The sequence below is a fragment of the Salmo salar genome, chromosome ssa02 (assembly GCF_905237065.1).
Source record: "Salmo salar chromosome ssa02, Ssal_v3.1, whole genome shotgun sequence".
Taxonomy (NCBI): domain Eukaryota; kingdom Metazoa; phylum Chordata; class Actinopteri; order Salmoniformes; family Salmonidae; genus Salmo; species Salmo salar.
In genome coordinates, this window is record NC_059443.1 from 57,760,774 (window position 1) to 57,782,275 (window position 21,502).

Below are 21,502 nucleotides of genomic sequence, written 5' to 3' on the forward strand. Positions count from 1 at the left end.
TTTTCCAGCGAATCACAAGGATCTGAGCCTGGTCCGGCGTCCGTAGTATATCTCTCACGTTTGACTCATTGAAGAAGAACTCCTCGTCCAATTTTAGGTAACTAATGCCAGTTCTGATGTCCAGAAACTGTTTTGGGTCATAAGAGACGGTAGCAGCAACATTATGTACAAAACCAGTTACGAACAACACGAAAAGACAAACAAAATAGCATAGTTGGTTAAGAGCCAATAAGAAACAATAATCAAATGGCACCCTATTCCCTACATAGTGCATTACCACTAATGGTCCCTGGTCAAAAGTAGTGCACCAAATAGGGAATAGGGTGCCATTTGGGAAGCATTTTAATCGGCTGGGGAGCTAAAGATATAGCATGAGAAGTTAGTAGTAATAGACCACTGTAGTTTTTAGAATAGAATAACGTATCCTATACTTATGCATGTTTATTTCTTTCCTCTAACTGAACTTCCATTTTCCTACCAAGGGTTGCTGTCTGAATATCTTTATACCTCCGCTTGATGCGCAGTTCATTCACCTTGGTTGAAAAAGCAAAGTGGCAACTGACAGCAGAATTGACTTTTCTCTCTTTCGAATTCTCTGCAAAGTCTTGGAGCATTGTGAAGGTCTCAGGTCTGTTATTCTGGGAAGCCGTCTCGGTCCCGACTCTTGTTTTGTCGTCGTCATGGTCACCTCGTCGGCTGAGCACATGCCCAAGGTGATCGACAGACAGTGCTTAGCTTTCACTTGGACCGCCGGGCCGTCTCCTCTTACATCTCTCTATCTCTATCTCTCGCTTTGCCTCTCTTTCTCTCTCTCTCTCTCTCTCTCTCTCTCTCTCTCTCTCTCTCTCTCTCTCTCTCTCTCTCTCTCTCTCTCTCTCTCTCTCTCTCTCTCTCTCTCTCTCTCTCCTCTCCCTCACCCACCCACCCACCTACCCACCTACCTACCTACCTACCTACCCACCCACCTACCTACCTACCTACCTACCTACCTACCTACCTACCTACCTACCTACCTACCTACCTACACACATTGTATCACTGATGTGAACTAGCCACCAACAGAAATTGCTTAGTATTCACAGCTCCAGTGTGAAAGCGTTCTGTAGCGTGAAGCAGCTTGATGTACAACTACACCCCCTGGGCAGAACGCTCGTCTGTCACAGGGACTCATGGTCTCATATCTTGACTGAAAGGTGTCTCTAATGGTACAGAGGTCACGCACAATTGCTTGCAGGAGCTCTACACTGCCCTATCAAGCAAAAGGGCATTAACTGCTCACTGAGTGTAACTGATAAAAATTTCTTTAAAATATTTTCATTGTTCAGCCTGAGTTGTAGGCAGATCACTGACAACATCTGTTGTCTTACTATGAGGTCATGTTTTATTCATATTGACCCTGACCTCTGACATGGCAGTTACTGCCTTCTTGCTTGGTACACCCACTGGAATACGTTTCCATGACGATTTATTTTTACACAAACTTGTGTTCATAAATGTCAGTATTCAGACCCCATGACTTTTTCCAAATTTTGTTACGTTACAGACTTATTCTAAAATTGACTAAATTGTTTTGTTCCCTCATCAATCTACACACAATAAACCATGATGACAAATCCAAAACAGATGTTCAGACATTTTTTCTAGTAAAAAAAACTTTATATCATATTTACATAAATATTCAGACCCTTTACTCAGTACTTTGTTGAAGCACCTTTGGCAGCGATTAGGGCCTCGAGTCTTCTTGGGTATGAAGCTACAAGCTTGGCACACCTGTATTTTGGGAGTTTCTCCCATTCTTCTCTGCAGATCCTCTCCAGCTATGTCAGGTTGGATGGGGAGCGTTGCTGCACAGCTATTTTCAGGTCTCTCCAGAGATGTTCAACCAGGTTCAAGTCCGGGCTCTGGCTGGGTCACTCAAGGACATTCAGAGACTTGTCCCAAAGCCACTCCTGCATTGTTTTGGCTGTGTGCTTAGGGTCGTTGTCCTGTTGGAAGGTGAACCTTCACCTCAGTCTGAGATCCTGAGCGCTCTGGGGCATCAAGGATCTCTCTATACTTTGCTCCGTTCATCTTTCCCTCGATCCTGACTAATCTCCCTGCCTCTTAAAAACATCCCCACAGCATGATGCTGCCACCACCATGCTTCACCGTAGGGATGGTGTCAGGTTTCCTCCGGATGTGACTCTTGGCATTCAGGCCAAAGAGTTCAATCTTGGTTTCATCAGACCAGAGAATCTTGTTTCTCAAGGCTGTCATCCTGGTAAGCGTGTAATTGGAAGCATCTGAGAGCCTGGGAACTGTGGATTCCTTCCTGGTTTACTAGCTTTACCGCAGAGGCACCAAATTATGTACGTAGTGCACTTCATTTGGCCTGAGGCCTATGGACCATGGTCAAAAATACGACACTTTAGGGAAAAGGGTGCAATTTGGGACGTTGTCACAAAATAAGAACTGGAATGTCTCATCAAGGTTGCTGTCAAGGAGTTGCCTTGAAAGTGTCAATATGAGTTTGAATATGAGGTCTGATATAAAGTTTTGTGGTCTTCGCTTCTATGATAGTTTGAATATTTTAGGTCTACCGTGATAGTTTGATTATGACATTTTGAGGAGAATTGTGTCTGCCAAGAGGATCTTTCACACCAACGCTACAGATGAAGGGATGCCTTACGTGTTGCTTGGATATTGTGGTCTTGCCTTTACATAATAGAAAAGTGTTTTTGTGGGAAAAGCCTGACAGATATATGTCCTCGATTGAAAGTTTGGGCACAAGGCCGTCTTTCATTTCAGCGTTGTGGCACTCATCTTCTCATTTTATCCTCAGCTTCTTCCCAATGTATCTGTGAGAACATGAAACCAGTCACGAAGATCATCATTTATCTTGGACTTTTATGACATTCCTGGGTCTCAATATGAGAGGGGTTGAACCTCGTGCTGCTATAGCCCACAGTAACCTCTGACAGACTAGCTGTGGAGACCTTCAGCCGTTCTGGTGGTTGTCTATAGGTCATAACTCTGCTGAGCACCATGGAGGTTAGAACCATTAGCATACTCCAACTTTTCTCCCCTTAAGTTGCCTTTCTGTAAGTTTCTTTCAACCTTTGGGCCAAAGTTTTACTCCCTTTTACCTTTAAAGGAGAGGCGTTCTGGTGGGAGAGAGAAGGAGAAAGTGCTCTGTGCTCCCTGACCTTTCGGGATTATGGTAATAGGATTATGAAATAGAGGGTGATCCACACCGCAGCAGGGCGCTCAACCAGGCCACCACAGATCAGGAGACTGACTGACTGGCTTATTGTTATGGGTGGAGAAAAAGCACCAGGTGGACAAGCAGTCACCACCACCAGGGCCGGGATAGAGGGCATCTGTTTCCTCCCAGTTGATGTTGTTTTCCCTTTCTCCTCCACTGCGGCTTTATCCAGGGGGGGCAGTGTTGCTTGAGATGTTGACGGACAGTTGAAGGCTCCCACTCCCTGCCCAGATGGCAACCTTGAAAATGTCACAGACAGAGGACCCCACCCCACCCACCCTGATCGCCACCTCCCTCCCCCCAATCCCAATTCCAAACCTTCTCCTACGTTTTTGTAGAATTTAAATCAGGCCCCCCTGAGGGCAGCCCCGGGCCGGGTCCATTTCCCCTATTAAAGACCATAAATCTCTATGGTGAATGGAGCCGCCGCCCCCTCATAAAAAGGGGTCAGTTTAGGGCGACCCCGAGAAAGAAAGACTGAATAGAGAGAAAAACAGACAGACAAGGCTCCAAAAATAAATGTTTCTCCCTCTTTTTGTTCCCTCGTTCTCGGAATGGCCTCCGACGGTGGTTGCTGTAAATGAGGGCTTGGCCCGCTGGTAATGAGGGTTTCTCACCCCAATGTTATGTGGAGATTTGTCTGAAGAGTTTTATGGCCTCCTGTCTTTGTCTCTGTGCTGACCTGCCCATGCCCTGTGTCTGAACAACATGGACTCTCCATCACCCTCTCTTTTTCTTCTACAACTTTTCTTTTGTAGGTGTGTGTGGGTGTGTTTCACCAAGACTGAGTTTGTGTCTGTATGTGTGTTTGTGTGTGTGTGTGTGTGTGTGTGTGTGTGTGTGTGTGTGTGTGTGTGTGTGTGTGTGTGTGTGTGTGTGTGTGTGTGTGTGTGTGAATCAGTCATCACATGTGTATGTGTGTGCATATTCCACACACTCCTTTCAGACTCAGGCGACTGGGGGGTAAACTGTTTATTTGCCCACATGCTAGGGAACCTGCTGAGGACCACTCACCCAGCTGTCTGCTGTGTTAATCCCTGTTACCACAGGAGCCCTTCTTTCTCTCTGTTCCCCCTCTGAGGTACCCCGATTTTTAGACACACACACACCGGCCTCTAGTGCCCAGCTAACAGCCAGGCAGGAGTTTGTTACATTTCAGTGTTGTTGCTACAGAGCAGCATCTGTCTAAGCCTTATGATAGTACTGTACTTCATTTTACACTAGGCCTGCAGCCATTATGATGTGTGCATGTGTGTGTGTGTGTATTGTTTAAGGCCTCAGCCCCTGTAATTGAACCAGGGACATGTCTCAGTGCAATAAGACGGTAATTAAGTCTTGGTGCAGTCAGGGTTTTGAGAGGAGGAGGAGGACAAGGAGTGGGGGCGAAAAGTCGTCTCACTCCCAGTAATAGATCTTGACTGCCTTTAGCTGTACAGGTTGGTGCTGCTGGTTGGAAATAGTGGACGGATGGATCACATACTGAACTGATTAATTCATTTTCTACTTGTTGATGAGGCCTATTAATGCTGTTAAATCCCTGCTTGTTTCGGTTGCCGACCCAGCTACACTGGATGATTACAGCCAGGCGATGATGTCGTTTAGATGTGATTGGATCAGAGCCTATGATTTCTTCAGCTATAGGTGTAATATGAGTGTGGTTCAGGGCTAGAGGAAGACCAATCAAGGAGTGGGAGTGTTTCAGGGATAGGATATTGCATTTGACATTTTAATGTTATTCATTTAGCAGATGCTCTTATCCAGAGCGACATACAGGAGCAATTAGGGTTAAGTGCCTTGTTCAAGGGCACATCGGCATATTGTTTCACCTAGTTTGCTTGGGGGTTCGAATCAGCGACCTTTCGGTTACTGGCCCAACGCTCTTAACCGCTAGGCTACGTAACAGCCAGAGAGTAGTGTAATACCAGAGACTCTGACATCTCAACCTCTCTCCATAAGGAGGGACTTGTACCTGGCTGTGACCTGTCCCCCAGGGTGAAGTCATCACATGTCCATGTAACATGGCAGTGTTGCTAGGTTACACACTTCGGGTGGCGGGGTGTGACAGGCTGTGCTAATTTGTGGCAGCAAGCCTGGAGCCTGATGAGAGTGATCTGATGAATGAGAGACCCTAAAACGCTGTCAGTCCGACACACACACACACACACACACACACACACACACACACACACACACACACACACACACACACACACACACACACACTGCTAAATGACCAACTGGGCGAGGCGACACACACCCAGCCATCATCCATTACCCCAGACAGAAAGGCACGTCACTCACCTCCTCCGCTAGCAGCATAACCCAAAACAGGACTACCCAAAAACCTCTAGCCTGATCCAAGATCTGATTCTGCTGTCTTGCCAACTCCTATGGTCGTCAGGCATAACAACACAAACAGATCTGGGACCAAGCTAATAAACCGATGTACTACCCTTGTACAGCTCTGAGAGGAAAGAGAAAGATCACAGGTGCATGGTCTGAAAAACAATTTCACCCAGTAAATTGGACTGTATGCAGAGTTATGAATCGTATCAGCCTTTTTGTGCTTTTAAAGAGATTCAAATGAAAGAGGGAGGAGAGTGAATGAGTTCACCTGGAGAGAGAAAGCAATCACCAGGCCAGGCTAATCTATCTCTATTCACTTCCCATCCAGCCAGGGAATAAAGAAGATAATGATGCTGTGTGTTTGTAGAAGGGGACGGTCTGTCTGTCTCACCTCCTTTCATCAGGGGCTGATAGGAATGGATAGAATACTGAAGAGGGAAGGAGATTGGTGGACTATACTGTCAGACACTGTATCCTTCTCCTGGGTCGTGTTCATTAAAGCACATCGTAGCAAAACAACCCCATGTGGTCCCTCCGTGTTTTACTCCGTTTTCTTCCATTTGGTGTGCTAACACAGTTTGACCTGACATTTCCCACACGACAGGTCTAGAGACAGTCCTCGTCCATTAAATTAACCCGTGTTCATTAGACAGAAAATCCTTGCCTCCCACACACACTGTCATTTCCTCTCTCTCTCTCTCTCTCTCTCTCTCTCTCTCGGTCTCTTTTTCCTTTTTTCTCTTGACAATTATTCCATTGTACACTAGAACCCCAGTAAAAGACAGAAACGTCCTGAAGGGTGGGCACTTTAACTTGTTATTTTCCCGCTCATTGTGCGAAGAGATGATTATGGCAGAAGGAGAGTGGACCCAAATTCACTTACCTTTGATGTATAAGAGAAAAGGTACAGGAAGAGAGAGAGGGAAGACAGATTAACCACTCGTTAAATATGTAGGCTACAATCTTAGAAAAAAGGGTTCCAAGAGGTTTCTTCAGCTGTCCCCGTAGGACAACCCTTTTTGGTTCCAGGTAGAAACCTTTTTGGTTCCATGTAGAACCTTTTTGGTTCCATGTAGAACCTTTTTGGGTTCCGTGTAGAACCCTCAGTGGAAAGGGTTCTTTAAAAGATTCTGTAATGGTGACAACCGAATAACCTTTTTAGGTTCTAGATAACCCCTTTTTCTAAGCGCAGGAACAGCCTTAGTAGAAATCATGAGGTGTTTTGGAATGGAAGGGGTGGGTGGGGATCTTGGAAAGGGTTGGTGGATGGGATGTGTGGATGGTGGGTTTTTCGTGCTGTCCAGGTGAGAGAATGAAAAGGAGTCTTGCTCTCTCCCATATCTTTGTTCAACCTCCCACCTACAGTATGAGAAAGTCTTAAGTAGCATTGCTGTGGTTTCCACACGTTACTTTATACTTGGTAGACTAAAATAGTTGCACATTGTCTAAATCTCTTTATGAAAGAACCTTCTCCTTCCCTAAAGGAAAAGCATATTCTTACCTCAAAAAACAAAGTTCTTACTCTAGTCAATGTAGATGTCATTGTGCCGCCGTAGACTCTCTGACCTGTCATCAGGGAACTGTGGGCTCAGGCCTTATATTAGCTAGCTCACTAAGGTGGATACAGCGTTGTACACAGGAGGATAATACGACTCACATCTAGACACAGTCATTTATCACCTCATCTATTTTTACCTCTATTCTCACTCTCCCTCCCTTCTTTTAACGAGTGAACCTCCTCACAGACACACACACACACACACACACAGACACACAGACAGACAGACAGACAGACAGACAGACAGACAGACAGACAGACAGACAGACAGACAGACAGACAGACAGACAGACAGACAGACAGACAGACAGACAGACAGACAGACAGACAGACAGACAGACAGACAGACAGACAGACAGACAGACAGACAGACAGACACCTGTCCTCTCTCGTGGATTACCACAGTCTCTTAGTGAGTGTGGACTTGCGGTAGCGTTATCAGACGTTGGCATGGCATTTGAAAGGCTATTAGTGTCCTGTCAAAGCATTAGTCATCGCTCAAGTCACCGTGGCGTAGGAAGTCTGCGAGCCTGGTCGTGACACGCATGGCTAACAGGGCTCCTTTTGAGCCAGACGCTGACCTTTCCGCCGAGACGTTTGGCGACGGGAGAGATGATGTCTGGCGACGGGGAGATGATGTCTGGGTAATTGACAGTCTGGAGACGAAATCCTTCACCTAGATCTGCCTCATTCTGCCACTCAATCAGCAGCAGCTGCTCTGATAGTAATACTGATGTATTGGTGCTGATTGGATGCAAGACAAACATAATGCCTTCTGATTGGATGAAGTCCTAACATATCGGCGCTTATTGATTAAAAGACTAATGTTAGCACTGATTGGCACTGATTGGAAAAAATGCTGATATATATAGGCACTGATTGGATGAGATGCTAATACATTGGCACTGATTGGACCAAATTATTAGACTGATATATTGGTTCTGCCAATCTCCATTTGTTGGTACCAGCTGAGACGAATGCATAGTTAAACCAAGACACCCAGCAGGATGAGAACGAATGTGGAGATTCCAAAAGTGAATCAATGTGAATCTATCCCACAAATGAGCTTGAATGGAGCTTTTCGCTTTGAGCTGTGCAACTTTGAAAGTTGGTGTATTACAACAAATAGCATGCACACACACACATACACACATACACACACTGAAAAAACAACAATCCCCTCATCTCCTATTGTATGGTGCTTGGAAAGCTCCTCTCCTTGAGGTATGAAAAGCACTGTTCTGTTCAATTGACTCCCTATGTCAAAATCGGGCCCGACGCACATTCTTGTACCCCATCAGTGTCTGAGATAGCCAGCAGCTGTCAAAACACAAGCTTTTGCTACGTCGACTTATCTGGGAGTGTGAAGTCGGTGTCAGATCTGGTCTGGTGAACACAGAGCCACGTTCTTACAAACTGCCCAGGTTTAAGACTAGCTTTCCACAGACAGTAATAGCCTATATGTTCTATTCATACCACCCAGTCTGACTGAAGAAAACATATTTTCTTTACGTTATCTTATGGTTTGGATCACACCTACGGCAGAGGGATTAGAGTCAGATATTAGTGCAAGATGGGAAACACTGACACACCACACATCATGTTCCCATTGACAGCAGGACTACCTTCCATCATTTTTTGGTGTCACCCAATCTTGTCTGTAGGACTGCCTGGGGTGACTCTGTGGACCCAGTTGCCAGTCACAGCCATGACCCTTCAACCCTGGCTGTCAGGTCCTAGCCACGCCCCCTTTGTCCCCGTCCCAGTCCACTTGCAAGCTGCTGTCTGCACTCAAGCTGAACTAGTCTCCTAGACGACAACGAGGAGAGAGTAAGCGCCATATTTCTCTCTGGTCAATGGAGGTACAGATCAACTCATGTGGTTTTCTATAGCCAGCCAAGGGGAGTAGTGATGTAATCTAGCATTAGTGTTGCCTCAGCTGTAGATTGTGATGTTTGTGTGTGGTGTATGTGTGTGTGTGTGTGTGTGTGAGAGAGAGAGAGAGAGAGAGAGAGACTCGGATTAGGCAGATATCACACAGGAAGGGCCCCTCGCTGGTGTCAAGGTCACACTTAGAAACCCTGAATTAGCATTGGAATGGCAGCAGAGCCACAGTGTGTGTGTGTGTGAGTGCGTATGTTTGTGTGCGTGGGCGTGTGCGTGCATGTGTGATGAGAGGGACATAGAATATGGGGCTTGAAGGCCCCCCCCCTCTTTAGTCATGGACCACCCTACCCCCTGCCTCACACCATCCCTTTTCATCTTTCTCGAAAACCTTTGAGTCACAGAAGCGTCCCATTTCCCAGCTGTCAGCTGACCCCTTTAACACCTCAACCTACAGAGTCACACCCCTAACAGTGGTGTATGGGCCAAAGAAAACTGAATTGAACAAAAATATAAGCGCAACATGCAACAATTTCAAAGATTTTAGTGAGTTACAAGTTCATATAAGGAAATCAGTAAATTTAAATACATTAGGCCCTAATCTATGGATTTCACATGACTGAGAATACAGATATGCATCTGTTGGTCACAGATACCTTAAAAAAAAGGAAAGGGGGCGTGAATCAGAAAACCAGTCAGTGTCTGGTGTGACCACCACTTCATGCAGCGCGACACATCATAACCCCACTGCCACCATGGGGCACTCTGTTCACATCGTTGACATCAGCAAACCTCTCACCCACATGATGCCACACTCGTGGTCTGCGGTTGTGAGGCCGGTTGGACGTACTCTAAAGCAACGTTGGAGGTGGCTTATGGTAGAGAAATTAACAATAAATTCTCTGGCAACAGCTCTGGTGGACATTCCTGCAGTCAGCATGCCAATTGCACTCTCCCTCAAAACTTGAGACATTTGTGGCATTGTGTTGTGTGACAAAACACATTTTAGAGTGGCCTGTTATTGTCCCCAGCACAAGGTGCACCTGTGTAATGATCATTCTGTTTAATCAGCTTCTTGATATGCCACACCTGTCAGGTGGATGGATTATCTTGACGAAGGAGAAATGCTCACTAAAAGGGATGTAAACAAATTTGTTCACAAAATTTGAGAGAAATAAGCTTTTTCTACGTAAGGAACATTTCTGGGATCTTTAATTTCAGCTCATAAAACATGGGACCAACACTTTTCATGTTGCATTTATATTTTTGTTCATTGTACATCTGCCGCTCACTTAGATCACTCACTCCGTGTGTGTGTGTGTGTGTGTGTGTGTGTGTGTGTGTGTGTGTGTGTGTGTGTGTCTCCGTGAGTGATCTAATAGTAAATGTAGCTAAGTGAAGAGTGCTGTTGGAACACACACACTCCTCTCCATCTCCCTCTGGAGTCAGATCCTATCAGTCTCCATGACTGGAGAAAGAGATCATTACAATCAGATCCCTTACCAGGAGAGATGGGATAGTGAGTGTGTGTGTGTGGGCGAACATGCACGTGTGTGTGTGAATGCATGCGTGGGTGTGTGTGTGTGAATGCGTGTGTGTACTTGTGTGTGTGTGAGAGAGAGAGAGAATCACAGCCCTGAGACATTCCTGTCCTCCCCAGTGTTGCTCTGTAATTAGCAGAGAGAGGAACAAGCTTCTCCCCACCAGTCTAGTAGCTTTTAATTAGACCAGCTAATTGGATCATGTCAAGGGAGCACTCTACCTTTGTGTGTGTGTGTGTGTGTGTGTGTGAACTCGTTTGTTCATGTGTGTGTGTGTCTCCCAGTCCCATGACCCTGCAGCATGTTCAGCTGCCTGCCCCTCACCAGTTCTTCATCTATCATGATGAGTAGCTCACTGTTGATCCATGGCATAATGAACATGTGTATTAATGGTCCACTGCAGCAGACACTTCTAGGCTGTGTCTCAAACGGCACCATATTCCCTATATAGTGCACTACTTTTGACAGGGGTGGACTGGGAGCAGAAATTGTCCCTGGCAACAAACCGGACCATTTTTTTTCCTTGAGGCCCCAGATGGCCAATCCGCCCCTGACTTTTGACCACGGCCTATAGGGCTCCTGTCAAAAGTAGTGCACTACATAAGGAATAGGGTACCATTATGGAGACTAAGGGCCTACAGATAAATATATTCCCTATATGTTAATGTGTTTCTAATTCTGTATGACCTTACTGTGTAGGTGTTAGGTGTTATCCTACAGCGGTATAATTAATTGCATGCCTTGAGTGATTGACCTGGTGAGGCCGATCGAGGGTCATATAAAACATTTCGATCTTTTATCGTTTCATGTAGCTACTGTAGACTACGTCATTAAGTTGAAGCCCATGGGATAGGGTAGAACCCTCCTCTAGAATAGAACATAGATCATATGTAGCCAGCAGCATACCACCCTGCATCCCACTGCTGGCTTGCTTCTGAAGCTAAGCAGGGTTGGTCCTGGTCAGTCCTTGGATGGGAGACCAGATGCTGCTGGAAGTGGTGTTGGAGGGCCAGTAGGAGGCACTCTTTCCTCTGGTCTAAAGAATATACCAATTCCCCGGGGCAGTGATTGGGGACACTGCCATGTGTAGGGTGCTGTCTTTTGGATGAGATGTTAAACAGGTGTCCTGACTCTCTGAGGTCATTAAAGATCCCATGGCACTTATCTTAAAAGTAGGGGTGTTAACCCTGGTGTCCTGGCTAAATACTCAATCTGGCCCTCAAACCATCACGGTCACCTAATAATCCCCAATTTACAATTGGCTCATTCATCCCCCCCCCCTCTCCCCTGTAACTATTCCCCAGGTCGTTGCTGTAAATGAGAATGTATTCTCAGTCAATTTACCTGGTAAAATTAAATAAAAAATATGCTTCTTCGACTTTTATAAAGCTGGATAGAGAACAATTTTGACTTTGCCGGTTGTTGGTGTCTTGTTAAACTTTCCCAAGCCTTGAGCTAACAGCTAGCCTAATCACCTGTTAAGGGTCCTCACCCATCATGTAGAATACAGGAAGTCCCCAAAGGGAACATAGATTCACTAATGGCCTCCCTCAGCTCCACAGCAGTCTTTTGGCATCTCTATGGGGTAACATTAGTGCCGTAACATTGCAGTTTTGTGAATTGTGAACCCCTGCTCTCAGGGTAATGCGCGTTACTGCACCCCCCATCAGTCAGCTCACGCATGTTATCACGCGTTTTACTGTGCCAAGTCATGCGGTAAAGGAATGGGAATGAGACGTCTCTATTTGTTGATGATAATATCATTGTAGGTGAAACAATAAAGTACTACTTTCATTATTCAACTTCCCTGAATAGACTATGTAGAATTGGGAACTTATTCCAGTGTTTTTGTGATGGACATAGATCGGGGACGATAAACCGGATAATTACCGACCATACTGATCACTTACCATTACGATAAGTAGCCTATACTAGAGAAATGTGATAAGATAGTTTGCTAATATGGGTGATTGTTTATGGGACAATTGATGGCTACAATCAAGCTAGTAGTAGAAGTTTAAAGGATAATAAAATAAACTGTGGTGCACATTGTTATAAACTTATTGTTCTATTCATTGTTATTGCATCAATTCAGCCAATTTATCGCAATATAGATTTTGGTCCATGGTAGTTTTTCCATTGTTCAGGAAGTTATGAATTTGAACCATGTTGTAACGTCCGTCGTTCAAGGTAGACCAAGGCGCTGCGTGAGTTGAGTTCATCATCTTTTATTTTAATGGTGAACCAGCAAAAAAACAATAAACAACACAACAAACGAAACGCTTCGTAGTGCAAAATACATGCAACCAAACAAAGACAAGATCCCACAACTGACTGTGGGAAAAAGGCCTGCCTAAGTATGATTCCCAATCAGAGACAACGATAGACAGCTGCCTCTGATTGGAAACCATACTAGGCCAATCAAAGGAAAAACAAACATAGAATCACAACACATAGAATGCCCACCCCATGTCACACCCTGACCTAACCAAACAGAGATAAACCGGCTCTCTCAGGACAGGGCGTGACACATGTGAGAAGGACATCCACTTACAGGTGTCATGCTTTATGGAGACACCTGGCATGGTAGTTCACAAAAGAGAAGATTTAAGATTTTTTGGCCTAAATATCAACTAACCACATACCAATTTGAGAGCAACCAGGAGCACAAAACTGAGTTGTCAGTTGTCTTTTCCAATTGAACTTCATTATCCTACATCATTACCCTACATTATCCTACACTCCAGTTAACCGCTGTCCTTTGAGGTGGTGGTCACTGTTCCAGAAAATGCCTCATGGGTTTATCTCAGCGCAGGGCAGAGGGCCTGTTGGACAGTGACCCATATTAGTTCAGGTCAGAGGTCACTAGATGAGTGGAGCAGCTTCCTGGGGTGAGGTTAAGGATAAGGGATGTGGTAGAGTCGTTATATCAGGGTTGACTGGTTTACAATCACTCCAACATGTCTGTAGCTGCCTGAACACTCTACTGTTTATTAGGGTCGCTGGAGGGCTAATCACATTTCCCACGTCTTGGATGGATTCATCTGTTTGATTAATATTAGAAAGATATTAGATCTAAATAGGTCGGGGGAAGGACCTTGTGGTCGGCTCATACAGAGGGAAAAAGATTGCTCAAAATCAGACTTGAACCAATGATATTTCAGACTGTTCCTGTGGGTTGTTAGGCTTGGTGGACTCCCTAAACTCTCCATGGCTGCTGCCTCAAGCTTCTTAATATGCAGCATTATGAAAATGAGGCTGAAGGCCCAGCCTAGTGTTGTCCCCAATCTTCTCTTCTCTCTTCTCTTCTCTTGCCTTCCCTTCCCCTCCCTCCTCTTCTCCCATCTCCTCTCATTTCCTCTACTTTCCTCTCCTCTCCTCAGCCCTTGAAGCTAGGCTATGGAGTAGCCCAAATGGCAGGATTACTGGATGTGTTCCCTCGTGCGTGTGTATGTATCAAATGAAGGCCTTTGTCTGCATAATACTTTATCATTGGTCCGGGGGAAATAATCTGTTTGGTTTGTCTCACACCCCACACCCCTTTGTTGTGCCCAAAACAACCCCCATGGTCAGGAGGAAGCAGTAGCAAGTCCTGGCTTAGCTTATATTACATTTTGGGTGGAGATTGACATTTGAATATGGACAGTACAACATAATGATATGTCCCTGTGTGTGTATGCCATGGTGATAGAGTTGAGCAGGTACTCACACTCAAACCGTAAAGACGAAAACCCAAGGAAGCCTGGATGTAATTCTATACTCAAAATAATTCCAAACGTACCAGTGCAAAGTGCAATAAGTGCTAAACAAAAAAACACGTTTCAGCGTTTATGTCATCATCAGTGCTGTTCCCGTATTCTAATGTGTCTATGTCATCATCAGTGCTGTTCCCGTATTCTAATGTGTCTATGTCATCATCAGTGCTGTTCCCGTATTCTAATGTGTCTATGTCATCATCAGTGCTGTTCCCGTATTCAAATGTGTCTATGTCATCATCAGTGCTGTTCCCGTATTCAAATGTGTCTATGTCATCATCAGTGCTGTTCCCGTATTCTAATGTGTCTATGTCATCATCAGTGCTGTTCCCATATTCTAATGTGTCTATGTCATCATCAGTGCTGTTCCCGTATTCAAATGTGTCTATGTCATCATCAGTGCTGTTCCCGTATTCTAATGTGTCTATGTCATCATCAGTGCTGTTCCCATATTCTAATGTGTCTATGTCATCATCAGTGCTGTTCCCGTATTCTAATGTGTCTATGTCATCATCAGTGCTGTTCCCATATTCTAATGTGTCTATGTCATCATCAGTGCTGTTCCCGTATTCAAATGTGTCTATGTCATCATCAGTGCTGTTCCCATATTCTAATGTGTCTATGTCATCATCAGTGCTGTTCCCATATTCTAATGTGTCTTTCCTATGTCTTATGTGAAGCGCTCAGAGGGACGAGGGGAAACAGGGTCTTATTGGGGGAAAGGGATTGGGTAAACCGTGCATGAAATTTCCGTTAGGCCCCCATTGTTAAGGAGGGGTTCCCCACATCACACTCATCCCTGCCTGCCAGAATGTGAACTGGAGTATGAAGGGCTGGATGTGGAGCTGGTGTGTGGGAATGTGTATGTGTGGGTCTTAGTGACAGTGTGTAGGCATGTGAGAGAAAGGGTGTGTGTTAGTTTCAGTTTGAGAGAGAGTTGTAGGAGTGTGTGTCTAAGAGAGATGGGGGTCTGAGATCTGAATGTAGGCTAAAATGGGGCTTGGGGCTGGGTTGTATTGTAGGGGGCTGAGAACAGGGGGTTTAGGGGGTGGGGGTTCAGTATGGGACTGTAATCCGTCAGAGGGGTAAACAAGCTCTCATTCTGGACCAGACAGTCTGGTAGATACAAACAGAGCGAGACAGAGAGCAGTAGGACTGGACTACACACAGACAGGAGTCTCTTATGACACTATTAACTGGCTAACACACGTGAGATATGGTTCTGGGTTCTGGGATTACACAAACTAGAGACATGACAAGATGTCCCCGGCAGAAACTGGAAGACATCCTGCAGAAGAAGGTTAGTTTGGTTCACTTTCCCTTTCAGGGAGGTTGTGTGTGTGTGTGTGTGTGTGTGTGTGTGTGTGTGTGTGTGTGTGTGTGTGTGTGTGTGGTGTGGGTGTGTATGGCATCAGGACAGATATAGTGTTGGAGTGTATGTGTGTTCACACAGTCTCCAATGTGTGACATTTGGGGTTGAGGTTGTATCCCCTAATCCTTATGCCTGACCTGGTTTTCCCAGTATATGGATATTGTTCAAGAAAGAGTCAATGTGGCCGATTTGAACATATTTATTTAGCACCAACGCAGTCTTTATAGTTATCAATGGTCATTTCACCAAAATGCTCCAACCGTATCGCCGCATCTTTAAACGACTTTTGGAATCACCATAAAAAAGGACCTCATGAGAGTCAACTGTCATCTCTGTTGTTTTCCTGAAGAACAGAATGGAACATCCCTTTATGCCCACCTGTCATTCTATTGCCATAGAAATAGAATCAAATCCATTCGTATTTATCACAGGCGCCGAATACAACTGGTGTACAGAGAAATGCTTGCTTACGAAACCTTTCCCAACGATGCAGAGTTTAAAAATGTTATAGTCAAATAAAATAAAGTACACAAGAATGGAGCTATATACAGGGAGTACCAGTACCAGATCAATGTGGAGCTATATACAGGGAGTACCAGTACCAGATCAATGTGGAGCTATATACAGGGAGTACCAGTACCAGATCAATGTGGAGCTATATACAGGGAGTACCAGTACCAGATCAATGTGGAGCTATATACAGGGAGTACCAGTACCAGATCAATGTGGAGCTATATACAGGGAGTACCAGTACCAGATCAATCTGAAGCTATATACAGGGAGTACCAGTACCAGATCAATGTGGAGCTATATACAGGGAGTACCAGATCAATGTGGAGCTATATACAGGGAGTACCAGTACCAGATCAATGTGGAGCTGTATACAGGAAGTACCAGTACCAGATCAATGTGGAGCTATATACAGGGAGTACCAGTACCAGATCAATGTGCAGAGGTACAAGGTATTTGAGGTAGACATGTACATGAAGGCAGGGTAAAGTGACTAGGCATCAGGATAGATGATAATAAGGTATTTGAGGTAGATATGTACATGAAGGCAGGGTAAAGTGACTAGGGCATCAGGATAGATAATAATAAGGTATTTGAGGTAGATATGTACATGAAGGCAGGGTAAAGTGACTAGGGCATCAGGATAGATAATAATAAGGTATTTGAGGTAGATATGTACATGAAGGCAGGGTAAAGTGACTAGGCATCAGGATAGATAATAATAAGGTATTTGAGGTAGATATGTACATGAAGGCAGGGTAAAGTGATTAGGGCATCAGGATAGATAATAATAAGGTATTTGAGGTAGATATGTACATGAAGGCAGGGTAAAGTGACTAGGGCATCAGGATAGATAATAATAAGGTATTTGAGGTAGATATGTACATGAAGGCAGGGTAAAGTGACTAGGCATCAGGATAGATAATAATAAGGTATTTGAGGTAGATGTGTACATGAAGGCAGGGTAAAGTGACTAGGGCATCAGGATAGATAATAATAAGGTATTTGAGGTAGATATGTACATGAAGGCAGGGTAAAGTGACTAGGGCATCAGGATAGATAATAATAAGGTATTTGAGGTAGATATGTACATGAAGGCAGGGTAAAGTGACTAGGGCATCAGGATAGATAATAATAAGGTATTTGAGGTAGATATGTACATGAAGGCAGGGTAAAGTGACTAGGGCATCAGGATAGATAATAATAAGGTATTTGAGGTAGATATGTACATGAAGGCAGGGTAAAGTGACTAGGGCATCAGGATAGATAATAATAAGGTATTTGAGGTAGATATGTACATGAAGGCAGGGTAAAGTGACTAGGCATCAGGATAGATAATAATAAGGTATTTGAGGTAGATATGTACATGAAGGCAGGGTAAAGTGACTAGGGCATCAGGATAGATAATAATAAGGTATTTGAGGTAGATATGTACATGAAAACAGGGTAAAGTGACTAGGCATCAGGATAGATAATAATAAGGTATTTGAGGTAGATATGTACATGAAGGCAGGGTAAAGTGACTAGACATCAGGATAGATAATAATAAGGTATTTGAGGTAGATATGTACATGAAGGCAGGGTAAAGTGACTAGGCATCAGGATAGATAATAATAAGGTATTTGAGGTAGATATGTACATGAAGGCAGGGTAAAGTGACTAGGCATCAGGATAGATGATAATAAGGTATTTGAGGTAGATATGTACATGAAGGCAGGGTAAAGTGACTAGGGCATCAGGATAGATAATAATAAGGTATTTGAGGTAGATATGTACATGAAGGCAGGGTAAAGTGACTAGGGCATCAGGATAGATAATAATAAGGTATTTGAGGTAGATATGTACATGAAGGCAGGGTAAAGTGACTAGGCATCAGGATAGATAATAATAAGGTATTCGAGGTAGATATGTACATGAAGGCAGGGTAAAGTGACTAGGCATCAGGATAGATAATAATAAGGTATTTGAGGTAGATATGTACATGAAGGCAGGGTAAAGTGACTAGGGCATCAGGATAGATAATAATAAGGTATTTGAGGTAGATATGTACATGAAGGCAGGGTAAAGTGACTAGGCATCAGGATAGATAACAATAAGAGTAAAACAAAGAACAGACTGGCAACGGCAAATGATGAGTGTAAACGTGTGTGTGTGTGTATGTACAGCATGTGTGTTTGTGTTGTGTCGGTATGGATGTGTGTGCGTATGTAGTGTTTGAATGTGGGAGGGATTTGTGTGGGAGTGACAGTGTAGTGTGAGTGAGTGTGTATATGGTGTGTATATAAAGTCTAGTGAGTGTGTATATAGTGTGTATATAAAGTCTAGTGAGGGTGTATATAGTGTGTATATAAAGTCTAGTGAGTGTGTATATAGTGTGTATATAAAGTCTAGTGAGTGTGTATATAGTGTGTATATAAAGTCTAGTGCGTGTGTATATAGTGTGTATATAAAGTCTAGTGAGGGTGTATATAGTGTGTATATAGTCTAGTGAGTGTGTATATAGTGTGTATATAAAGTCTAGTGAGTGTGTATATAGTGTGTATATAAAGTCTAGTGAGTGTGTATATTGTGTTGTGTATATAAAGTCTAGTGAGTGTGTATATAGTGTGTATATAAAGTCTAGTGAGTGTGTATATAGTCTAGTGAGTGTGTATATAGTGTGTTTATAAAGTCTAGTGAGTGTGTATATAGTGTGTATATAAAGTCTAGTGAGTGTGTATATGTTGTGTATATAAAGTCTAGTGAGTGTGTATATAGTGTGTATATAAAGTCTAGTGAGTGTGTATATAGTGTGTATATAAAGTCTAGTGAGTGTGTATATAAAGTCTAGTGAGTGTGTATATAGTGTGTATATAGTGTAGTAAGTGTGTATATAGTGTGTATATAAAGTCTAGTAAGTGTGTATATAGTCTAGTGAGTGTGTATATAGTGTGTATATAAAGTCTAGTGAGTGTGTATATAGTGTGTATATAAAGTCTAGTGAGTGTGTATATAGTGTGTATATAAAGTCTAGTGAGTGTGTATATAGTGTGTATATAAAGTCTAGTGAGTGTGTATATAGTGTGTATATAAAGTCTAGTGAGTGTTTATATAGTGTATATATAGTCTAGTGAGTGTGTATATAGTGTGTATATAAAGTCTAGTGAGTGTGTATATAGTGTGTATATAAAGTCTAGTGAGTGTGTATATAGTGTGTATATAAAGTCTAGTGAGTGTTTATATAGTGTATATATAGTCTAGTGAGTGTGTATATAGTGTGTATATAAAGTCTAGTGAGTGTGTATATAGTGTGTATATAAAGTCTAGTGAGTGTGTATATAGTGTGTATATAAAGTCTAGTGAGTGTGTATATAGTGTGTATATAAAGTCTAGTGCGTGTGTATATAGTGTGTATATAAAGTCTAGTGAGTGTGTATATAGTGTGTATATAAAGTCTAGTGAGGGTGTATATAGTGTGTATATAAAGTCTAGTGAGGGTGTATATAGTGTGTATATAAAGTCTAGTGAGTGTGTATATAGTGTGTATATAAAGTCTAGTGAGTGTGTATATAGTGTGTATATAAAGTCTAGTGAGGGTGTATATAGTGTGTATATAAAGTCTAGTGAGTGTGTATATAGTGTGTATATAAAGTCTAGTGCGTGTGTATATAGTGTGTATATAAAGTCTAGTGAGGGTGTATATAGTGTGTATATAAAGTCTAGTGAGGGTGTATATAGTGTGTATATAAAGTCTAGTGAGTGTGTATATAGTGTGTATATAAAGTCTAGTGAGTGTGTATATAGTGTGTATATAAAGTCTAGTGAGTGTGTATATAGTGTGTATATAAAGTCTAGTGAGTGTGTATATAGTGTGTATATAAAGTCTAGTGAGTGTGTATATAGTGTGTATATAAAGTCTAGTGAGTGTGTATATAGTGTGTATATAAAGTCTAGTGAGTGTGTATATAGTGTGTATATAAAGTCTAGTGAGTGTGTATATAGTGTGTATATAAAGTCTAGTGAGTGTGTATATAGTGTGTATATAAAGTCTAGTGAGGGTGTATATAGTGTGTATATAAAGTCTAGTGAGTGTGTATATTGTGTTGTGTGTATATAAAGTCTAGTGAGTGTGTATATAGTGTGTATATAGTCTAGTGAGTGTGTATATAGTGTGTATATAAAGTCTAGTGAGTGTGTATATAGTGTGTATATAAAGTCTAGTGAGTGTGTATATAGTGTGTATATAAAGTCTAGTGAGTGTGTATATAGTGTGTATATAAAGTTTAGTGAGTGTGTATATGTCGTGTATATAAAGTCTAGTGAGTGTGTATATAGTCTAGTGAGTGTGTATATAGTGTGTATATAAAGTCTAGTGAGTGTGTATATAGTGTGTATATAAAGTCAAGTGAGTGTGTATATAGTGTGTATATAAAGTCTAGTGAGTGTGTATATAGTGTGTATATAAAGTCTAGTGAGTGTGTATATAGTGTGTATATAAAGTCTAGTGAGTGTGAATATAGTGTGTATATAAAGTCTAGTGAGGGTGTATATAGTGTGTATATAAAGTCTAGTGAGTGTGTATATAGTGTGTATATAAAGTCTAGTGAGTGTGTATATGTCGTGTATATAAAGTCTAGTGAGTGTGTATATAGTCTAGTGAGTGTGTATATAGTGTGTATATAAAGTCTAGTGAGTGTGTATATAGTGTGTATATAAAGTCTAGTGAGTGTGTATATAGTGTGTATATAAAGTCTAGTGAGTGTGTATATAGTGTGTATATAAAGTCTAGTGAGTGTGTATATAGTGTGTATATAGTCTAGTGAGTGTGTATATAGTGTGTATATAAAGTCTAGTGAGTGTGTATATAGTGTGTATATAAAGTCTAGTGAGGGTGTATATAGTGTGTATATAAAGTCTAGTGAGGGTGTATATAGTGTGTATATAAAGTCTAGTGAGTGTGTATATAGTGTGTATATAAAGTCTAGTGAGTGTGTATATAGTGTGTATATAAAGTCTAGTGAGGGTGTATATAGTGTGTATATAAAGTCTAGTGAGGGTGTATATAGTGTGTATATAAAGTCTAGTGAGGGTGTGTATATAGTGTGTATATAAAGTCTAGTGAGTGTGCGTGGGGTCAGTGCAGATAGTTCAGGTACCATTAATTGACTATTTATCAGTCTGGCTATTTAGCAGTCTTATGGCTTGGGGGTAGAAGCTGTCTCAGAGCCTGTTGATCAGAGAGCCAATGCTCCGTTACCGTTTGCCAGACGGTAGCAGAAGGAACAGTCTATGACTTGGGTGGCTGGAGTCTCT

At 42.7% G+C, this 21,502-nt stretch overlaps 1 protein-coding gene across 3 annotated transcripts in view; it reads left to right on the top strand.

Moving 5' to 3' along the window:
- The window catches only part of LOC106587245 (rhomboid-related protein 3), a 64,311-nt gene that overhangs the window by 17,763 nt on the left and 25,046 nt on the right, over window positions 1-21,502 (top strand). The window contains exon 1 of one of the 3 annotated variants that reach the window (XM_014175481.2): window positions 15,386-15,628. The exons of the other annotated variants lie outside the window; for them this stretch is intronic. Within the exon in view, the coding sequence (XP_014030956.1) occupies window positions 15,545-15,628 (84 nt within the window). The 5' untranslated portion in view covers window positions 15,386-15,544. Of the gene's footprint in view, window positions 1-15,385; window positions 15,629-21,502 lie in introns of those variants that run through there. 3 annotated transcript variants of the gene reach the window in all.